The following is a 10,350-nucleotide window of genomic DNA, read 5'->3' on the forward strand; positions in this document are numbered from 1 at the left end:
GCTAATAACGCTAACTGGATTAGTAAATGCTAAATGCACTGAGAAAACCGATTCAAGTTAAAACTTTCAGATTAACTTGATCGAGTTTAGCAATCTATACTGTGCAAACGGCCCTAAGGGTTGGTTTCCGAGCTCGGGATTTAGCTAAGTTCTAGACTTTAACTGGCTTTGAACTCTGGAGTCAGGAAATTGGCTTCCCGAGTCAGAGCGTTAACGTAGTCGAGGACTCAAATAGACCCTGGAGTTTAGAGATTAATGGGCCGAGGGACCTTAGTTCATGATCTTGTCGCATTTGCAGTTTGTCTGAACGTAGAAACAATTGATTTCCGGTCCGGGACAGTATCCAAAAGAGGTTAATTGAAGCGATTTCGAAATGCACGCTGGATTGTGATGTCATAACATCCACTCGAAAAATAAGTCTCAACGGCAAATGGACGCTTCTCATTGTTCCAATGCATGATGGCGTCTGAACATGTCGGGAAGAAAATGTTATGATCTGACCTCTCTAACGAGACCAAATTTGCTACTCTACGACATCAGCTGACTGAATGGCGTTCACTTTAAAAAAGGAAGTTTTGCTGCCGCACTCTGTATAGTACATTTGTGATTGTCGATAAATGAAAAATATGTCCCTCGAGCATACTTTGGTGTGTATTGTATTATCTGTTTTATTTGAACAAAATTTGTAAATTTCCAGTCGGAGGAGAGTAAAATCGTCGAAATGCTTCCAAAAAAGGAGTTGACATTGGATTGGAGCGTGGGAAATGAGGGCGTGGCTAATGCTAGTTCTGATGATGATAGCTCTGACGACGAGTGTTGGATCACTTTCATGTAAGTTTTCATTTAAAATTTGAAATTAAATCCAAAATTGTTTTGGATCACTTCACGTGAGTTTTAAGGTACAAATTAAAAATTAAATCATAAATTGTTCATTAAAAACTCTATGGCTCGGTTGTACAAAAGCTCGTTAAATTTCAGTGGCGAACAAATGCCACAAGAAACAATCGGAAAGCCTTCTCTGATTGGTTCTCATGGCAGACTTGTGACAGACTTTTGTGCAGCCGGGCAACAGACAAGTTTTTGTATTTTTGGTTTTTATGCAGTGGGAAATTATTATTATTATTATTATTATTATTATATTATTATTATTATTATTATATATTATTATTATTATTATATTATTATTATTATTATTATTTCATCCACTGACCACCTGTAAAGGGGTATAAGGATATGTCATTTGTCATTAATCAAACAGTAACATGTTTTCTATCATCTCAAACCTCCATCTTGAGGTTTGTAAAAATCTTTATATTCCTCCACTGAGTAGGCACATATGGATAGCAGCTCTCTTTTCAATAAAAATCTGAAAGCTCTACCTGACTTTTCTTTTATGTGAGATGGCAATAAGTTGTACATCCGGATACCTGAACTCCTCACCCCTCGCTCATACATAGTACTACGGTGTGCATCATCTCTCAAATATTCCTGTATCTGGTCGAATATTGGTGAAATGTTTCTCCTGTATTAAATTCATTTATATTTTTTTAAAAAGCAGATTGTTTCCAGAATATATAGGTTAGGAAGTGGGAGAATTCCAAGTTTTTGCTTGGAAACGTCGCTTGCTTTCAAAACTCCATCGTAGAACATGCTTAACTTGAAATGATTGTATAGTTTAAGTAATTCAGTTTCAATTGATTGAGAAAACATCTGATTGAGTGATTTATTGAAGGGGATTTCCACAAACCAGTATCAGTGATGATATTATAACCATGACTTCTAATGTATATTTACACTCAGCTCGGCCGAGCGAGTAATTTAAAATTACCTTGAGGCAGAAAAACTATTACGACTGTAAAAATGTAAAACTATACGACTGTAAAACTATTACGATTGTTTTATTCTATGATTGAGGTTAATCATGATTGAACTGAACTTTACCAGATGATTTTATGTTTTTTCATTCTATGCTTGAGGTTAATCATGAGGAACGCAACTAGGTGCCACCCCGACTACTTGACACCCCGTCAACCTGTCCCCCTTTTAAAACCGGTTTTGAGGGGACACGTTGTCGTGAGCCGTTCCCGTCTACTGGTCTCCTTTTTGAGGAGGTGATAACTTGTCGGGGGGACACTCTAACGCTTGGGTGCGAGGTGTCAGGTTGTCGTTTACGGTCATGACAAGTTGGCACCTTTGGTCCAGTAGGTGACAAGTAGTCGGGATGACAACTTGACGGCAATGGTATATTTTTACGAGGGTACAGGCTGTCGTCTACGGTCACGACAACCTAACACCTGGATTCCACACCACAAGAAATCACCATTCCGGCTACCTATTCATTTGAAGGTTGGAATATGAAGCCAAACTATCAAGTTTTATATGAAAAGGCATTAAGATTCCTAGTTTTGTATTTTCAACATTATGTATTTGTGAGTGAGCCTTTTTAACCATGGTGCAATCAAGAACAAGTATAGAAACAGACTGGATGTTGAAAGAGCCTCAAAATATTTGTCTAGCATTAGTGACAAGTTATTTGTAATCTTGAGTAATCAATAAACTCCAAAACTTTTCAATTATTCGGGCGAATATCTCCCGAACCGTGCGTTTGACGGGAAAATGTTACTGAGCCGAAAGTGCTTAGGCGGGATGCACACCGGAGAAACGCGTTTCGTGAAAAACGTTTCAGGAAACGTGAACGAAAGTTGCTCGCAATCGACTGATAAGATTAAGCAGGGAACGTTTCTTTTGTATGCGCATGCGCGAGTGAAACGAAATGCATGAAACAAGTTTCATGAAAGAGGGCTTCACGAAATGCGTTTCTCCGGTGTGCATCCCGCCTTAGAATTCAATTCTACATCATAACCCGTAATAAAAATTGCTTGAACCCCCCTCTCCACGCCGCGGGGGTGTAAGTTGTGCCAACTGGTACTCTGTGACAAGTAGTCAGGGTGACACCTTGACGCCAGCGTGCAAGGTGTCGGGTTGTCTTGAACGGTGCTGACAAACTATCCCCTGCAGGTACAGGAGACAAGTAGTCGAGGTGACACTCTGACGTGTGTGTGCGAGGTGTCAGGTTGTCGTTTACGGTCATGACTAGTTGGCACCTTCGGTTCAGTAGGTGACAAGTAGTCGGGGTAACAACTTGACGGCAATGGTATATTTTTACGAGGATACAGGTTGTCGCCTATGGCCAAAATGAGCAGGTGTCAGGTAGTCGGGGTGACACCTAGACGGCGACCCAATCATGATTAATTGAACTGACTTTACAATAAGATTTTATTATTCTATGGTTGAGGTTAATTGTGATCGAGCCAAACTTTACAATACGATTGTTATGTTGAAGGCCAGGCGTGGACGATTCAAGCTCGTCGATCGCTGAGGAGTCAAAGAGTTCGGATAAAGCAGAGCAACCGTCGAACGGAGATGGTGGAAGAGAGACAGCGAATGAGAGAGAAAGAGAGCAAACAGATGAGACGACTACAACAACCAATGTCACACCTCTGCACTTCATGTATATCCAGATGGAGTTCTGCGAGAAAAGTACATTAAGGTGAGTTGAATAAGAGTATACTAAAAGAATGATCTACTATTCAATGGTGCAGAGCACTCTCTTCTATGGAATCACCATTCATTATTTAACACCCAAATACCGGGTGATTACAAATGAAATAGACAACTTCAATAGCCTGTACAAAATTAAACTGGTGTATTTCAACATAGTAAGTGATAAAGGTTTGTAGGGAATTTCTTAAGTTTATGTTGGTAGAACTGTTGCTGGCTATTGTTGGCTGCTCCGTGTTACAACAGCCAGTTTAGTTTAGCAATATGGCCGCTACTCAAGTGGAGAAAGCTTATTGTGTTCTTGAATTAGCCAAAACAAACTCTGTTACTGTTGTGCAGCGTCATTTCAGAACAAAATACGGTAAACCACCACCAACAAGGCAATCAATTTATGACTGGTATGAACGTTTGAAAGCAGTGGATGTGTGTGTAAGAAGAAGAGTACTGGAAGACCTTCTGTTACAGAAGAAAAAATTGATAGTGTTCGTGATGTTTTTGTACGAAGTCCAGGAAAATCGACTAGATCAGCGAGTTTAGAATTGCAAATTCCTCAACCTACTGTGTGGAAAATTCTGCGGAAACGTTTGAAAATGACACCTTATAAATTGCAGTTAGTATCCTTTCTTCTTCCAAGAACCATCAGTAACCGGAAGAATTTATCTGGACATGTTAACCGAATGGTTAATGCCTCAACTCCATAAAGATAGTTGTAACTTCATTCTTGTACAAGATGGAGCTCCGCCTCACTGGTACTCAGACGTCAGAGGGTATCTGGATGAACATCTTCCTAGACGATGGATCGGCCGTGCAAGTGAGGAAAACGTTGTGTTTCAGCCGTGGCCACCTCGTAGTCCGGACCTAACGCCCTGCGACTTTTTCTTGTGGGGCTATGTAAAAGACAGAGTTTTCGTACCACCGCTTCCTGTTGATATCGATGATCTTAAACAACGAATCACAAATGCTCTTGCTACAGTTAACCGTGAGATGCTTAGTCGTGTGTGGTCAGAATTTGACTACCGTGTTGATATCTGTCGTGTTGCAAATGGTGCACACATTGAATATCTGTAAATTTTCAATAAAAACTTCAAGAATTCTTCTATGTAATCATGTAAGTAATGATCTAAACTTTTAAATAATAAATTCTCTACAAGCTATTCAAACTGTCTATTTCATTTGTAATCACCCGGTATATAAAACAGCCACTGCATAGGGCCATCGAAAGAATAATAAAAACACTTTTTAATGGTGGTGAACGTCACTTGTTCGGCATTATGACGGTGAAAGCTTTAGCCAGGTTCACAGATTTGTCGCGAAATTACTTTAAGAACGGATATAGAGAAATGAACGAAATAGAATACACATTGAGACAAAGAAGTTATAGAACCCAGAAATATAACAATGCCTATGGTAAAAGAGAGCTCCAGAATTCAGAATTCCATTTCTTTTAAATTCATTGCCATAAACCTAGCTCCGCAGTGCAGGCTGGATGCTTGTCTGACTCGGACTAGGCGCCGAGACAGCAAATAATAGCAGCGTTGGTGGGAATGCGAGCGGCCGCAGTAACATCTTCCACCCAGCAATGGTCGGGGTAGTTCCGCCTAGCGGACAGACGAAAGATCAATCCAGTCGGTTATTTGATCCCTCCAGCCAGGCTCAGCCAAGCAGTCGAGACAATAGAACAATGGAGTGGCGGTCTTATTCGCGTTCATCAGCAGTTTTCTTTCTCACGTTTATTTTTATTTTTGTGTTGCCTATAAACTCCAGTCACCAGTAAAAAGTTTCCAGAAACGTGGTGTACTACCATATTAATGACTTTTCATGATGAATTTCAATTATTTAAAAACATTGTTGACATTCTGAGCCTTCAGGCTAAACTTGGGGTCGCTGAGAACGAATCTGCAATCAGAATTTCTCTATCACGAAAAATAGCTAAAAAACCCAGCTGTTGATCTTCCGGCAACCGTTAACAGTCATCCTGCAATGCGGCCGAAACACTTCCAAGCCAGACACCATCTCAAATGACAACAACGCCAAGCTGTGAGAACCATCCTGCACTGCGGCGCTAGGTTTAGAGTTGACAATGTTGCAGAGTAAAAATGAGATTCAAACAGAATTAAAGTGCACTGCATAAGAATAAATCATTTTTATTAGTTTCAGGAACGAATATTATGCATTGTTGAGTTTAAAATTATTTTAATTTTACAATGAAGATGTATTATGATTTAATAAATATTTGTGTCAGAGTGAATAACATTAGGTAATATACCAAGTGATACAGACGAACCTCTATAACGAACCTCCACTTAACGAAATCCTCTACACAACGAATTTTTACCTGGTCCCATGACATTTTAGAGTTTTTGCTGCTTACTTACCTCTATTTAACGAATTTCGGACCTCTCAACAACAAAGTTTTCTCTTGACTTCAACATACAAAGTGTAGTGTGTATAGAAAGCAGACGGTCATTTTCAAGGAATTCTTTAGTTTCAACAGAAAGGTTAATAGACTAAAAATAATGGCAATTCAGGTAGGAAGAAGATAGGGTGGTAACAGTCAATAGAGGGTGAAACACATGTCGTAAATTGAATTCCAAGAGCTTGTCATTATTGAAGACCAGGCAGGTGAACGCCTGGACTTTCCCATTCTTGCTTTTGTCACACATTCACAATTCTTTGAACTGACTATGATGATGATGATGATGATGATGACTGTGACGAACCTGAGGAGAAGAATCCGTCAGATCAAGAAGTTCTAGAGGCTTTCAAATTATCAGGCAAGGATTAAAACAGAAAAATAGTGAACCAGACATGTCCGACTGTTTTAATAGATGTGAGTCGTTTATCGAACATGATATTTAATTCAAATGCAAATTCAACCTGTATTACTCACTTTTTCAAATATAAAACAAAAAAATAGGAAATTTGAGTATTTATAGTGTAGTTATTAACAAAATAACCGTATTTTGCGTTCCATCTAATAGTAGTGTAAAAAGTTGAAAAATATTGCTACAGAGTAAGTACTTTGATTCTCTATATATGGTGAGGTTCACGTTATAATGGCAGTATTTGATTGACATTGGTGTTGCTATCCTTGTCAATCATTCGACAAAGCTGATAGTGCTTTCCTTCTCTATATATGGTGAGGTCACGTTATAATGGCAGTATTTGATTGACATGGTGTTGCTATCCTTGTCAATCATTCGACAAAGCTGATAGTGCTTTCCTTCTCTATATATGGTGAGGTCACGTTATAATGGCAGTATTGATTGACATTGGTGTGCTATCCTTGTCAATCATTCGACAAAGCTGATAGTGCTTCTCTATATATAGTGAGGTTCACGTTATAATGGCAGTATTTGATTGACATTGGTGTTGCTATCCTTGTCAATCATTCGACAAAGCTGATAGTGCTTTCTTCTCTATATATGGTGAGGTCCACGTTATAATGGCAGTATTTGATTGACATTGGTGTTGCTATCCTGTCAATCATTCGACAAAGCTGATAGTGCTTTCCTTCTCTATATATGGTGAGGTTCACGTTATAATGGCAGTATTTGATTGACATTGGTGTGCTATCCTTGTCAATCATTCGACAAAGCTGATAGTGCTTTCCTTCTCTATATATAGTGAGGTCACGTTATAATGGCAGTATTGATTGACATTGGTGTTGCTATCCTTGTCAATCATTCGACAAAGCTGATAGTGCTTTCCTTCTCTATATATGGTGAGGTTCACGTTATAATGGCAGTATTTGATTGACATTGGTGTTGCTATCCTTGTCAATCATTCGACAAAGCTGATAGTGCTTTCCTTCTCTATATATGGTGAGGTTCACGTTATAATGGCAGTATTTGATTGACATTGGTGTTGCTATCCTTGTCAATCATTCGACAAAGCTGATAGTGTTGATTGACATTGGTGTTGCTATCCTTGTCAATCATTCGACAAAGCTGATAGTGCTTCTCTATATATAGTGAGGTCCACGTTATAATGGCAGTATTTGATTGACATTGGTGTTGCTATCCTTGTCAATCATTCGACAAAGCTGATAGTGCTTTCCTTCTCTATATATGGTGAGTTCACGTTATAATGGCAGTATTTGATTGACATTGGTGTTGCTATCCTTGTCAATCATTCGACAAAGCTGATAGTGCTTCTCTATATATAGTGAGGTCACGTTATAATGGCAGTATTTGATTGACATTGGTGTTGCTATCCTTGTCAATCATTCGACAAAGCTGATAGTGCTTTCCTTCTCTATATATGGTGAGGTTCACGTTATAATGGCAGTATTTGATTGACATTGGTGTTGCTATCCTTGTCAATCATTCGACAAAGCTGATAGTGCTTCTCTATATATAGTGAGGTCCACGTTATAATGGCAGTATTTGATTGACATTGGTGTTGCTATCCTTGTCAATCATTCGACAAAGCTGATAGTGCTTTCCTTCTCTATATATGGTGAGGTTCACGTTATAATGGCAGTATTTGATTGACATCTGTGTTGCTATCCTTGTCAATCATTCGACAAAGCTGATAGTGCTTTCCTCTCTATATATGGTGAGGTCACGTTATAATGGCAGTATTTGATTGACATTGGTGTTGCTATCCTTGTCAATCATTCGACAAAGCTGATAGTGCTTTCCTTCTCTATATATAGTGAGGTCCACGTTATAATGGCAGTATTTGATTGACATTGGTGTTGCTATCCTTGTCAATCATTCGACAAAGCTGATAGTGCTTTCCTTCTCTATATATGGTGAGGTCCACGTTATAATGGCAGTATTTGATTGACATTGGTGTTGCTATCCTTGTCAATCATTCGACAAAGCTGATAGTGCTTTCCTTCTCTATATATGGTGAGGTTCACGTTATAATGGCAGTATTTGATTGACATTGGTGTTGCTATCCTTGTCAATCATTCGACAAAGCTGATAGTGCTTCCTTCTCTATATATGGTGAGGTTCACGTTATAATGGCAGTATTTGATTGACATTGGTGTTGCTATCCCCTTGTCAATCATTCGACAAGCTGATAGTGCTTTCTTCTCTATATATGGTGAGGTTCACGTTATAATGGCAGTATTTGATGACATTGGTGTTGCTATCCTTGTCAATCATTCGACAAAGCTGATAGTGCTTTCCTTCTCTATATATAGTGAGGTTCACGTTATAATGGCAGTATTTGATTGACATTGTGTTGCTATCCTTGTCAATCATTCGACAAAGCTGATAGTGCTTCCTTCTCTATATATGGTGAGGTTCACGTTATAATGGCAGTATTTGATTGACATTGGTGTGCTATCCTTGTCAATCATTCGACAAAGCTGATAGTGCTTTCCTTCTCTATATAGGTGAGGTTCACGTTATAATGGCAGTATTTGATTGACATTGGTGTGCTATCCTTGTCAATCATTCGACAAAGCTGATAGTGCTTCCTTCTCTATATATGGTGAGGTTCACGTTATAATGGCAGTATTTGATGACATTGGTGTTGCTATCTTGTCAATCATTCGACAAGCTGATAGTGCTTTCCTTCTCTATATATGTGAGGTCCACGTTATAATGGCAGTATTTGATTGACATGGTGTTGCTATCCTTTCAATCATTCGACAAGCTGATAGTGCTTCTCTATATATGGTGAGGTCACGTTATAATGGCAGTATTTGATGACATTGGTGTTGCTATCCTTTCAATCATTCGACAAAGCTGATAGTGCTTTCCTTCTCTATATATGTGAGGTTCACGTTATAATGGCAGTATTTGATTGACATTGGTGTTGCTATCCTGTCAATCATTCGACAAAGCTGATAGTGCTTCCTTCTCTATATATGGTGAGGTTCACGTTATAATGGCAGTATTTGATTGACATTGGTGTTGCTATCCTTGTCAATCATTCGACAAAGCTGATAGTGCTTTCCTTCTCTATATATGGTGAGGTTCACGTTATAATGGCAGTATTTGATTGACATTGGTGTTGCTATCCTGTCAATCATTCGACAAAGCTGATAGTGCTTCCTTCTCTATATAGTGAGGTCCACGTTATAATGGCAGTATTTGATTGACATTGGTGTTGCTATCCTTGTCAATCATTCGACAAAGCTGATAGTGCTTTCCTTCTCTATATATGGTGAGGTCACGTTATAATGGCAGTATTTGATTGACATTGGTGTTGCTATCCTTGTCAATCATTCGACAAAGCTGATAGTGCTTCTCTATATATGGTGAGTTCACGTTATAATGGCAGTATTTGATTGACATTGGTGTTGCTATCCTTTTCAATCATTCGACAAAGCTGATAGTGCTTTCCTTCTCTATATATGGTGAGGTTCACGTTATAATGGCAGTATTTGATTGACATTGGTGTTGCTATCCTTGTCAATCATTCGACAAAGCTGATAGTGCTTCTCTATATATAGTGAGGTTCACGTTATAATGGCAGTATTTGATTGACATTGGTGTTGCTATCCTTGTCAATCATTCGACAAAGCTGATAGTGCTTTCCTTCTCTATATATGGTGAGGTTCACGTTATAATGGCAGTATTTGATTGACATTGGTGTTGCTATCCTTGTCAATCATTCGACAAAGCTGATAGTGCTTTCCTTCTCTATATATAGTGAGGTTCACGTTATAATGGCAGTATTTGATTGACATTGGTGTTGCTATCCTTGTCAATCATTCGACAAAGCTGATAGTGCTTTCCTTCTCTATATATGGTGAGGTTCACGTTATAATGGCAGTATTTGATTGACATTGGTGTTGCTATCCTTGTCAATCATTCGACAAAG

At 38.8% G+C, this 10,350-nt stretch overlaps 1 protein-coding gene across 1 annotated transcript; it reads left to right on the plus strand.

Moving 5' to 3' along the window:
* Positions 1-697: 697 nt before the first annotated feature.
* On the plus strand, positions 698-3,550 carry LOC120356433 (eIF-2-alpha kinase GCN2-like; the record flags this gene model as incomplete). Its single annotated transcript, XM_039445372.1, has 2 exons — positions 698-831; positions 3,344-3,550. Coding segments are annotated over 2 exons (341 nt in total), but the record flags the coding sequence as incomplete, so codon positions are not given.
* Positions 3,551-10,350: the final 6,800 nt, after the last annotated feature.

Source organism: Nilaparvata lugens, unplaced genomic scaffold (assembly GCF_014356525.2).
Source record: "Nilaparvata lugens isolate BPH unplaced genomic scaffold, ASM1435652v1 scaffold6761, whole genome shotgun sequence".
Taxonomy (NCBI): domain Eukaryota; kingdom Metazoa; phylum Arthropoda; class Insecta; order Hemiptera; family Delphacidae; genus Nilaparvata; species Nilaparvata lugens.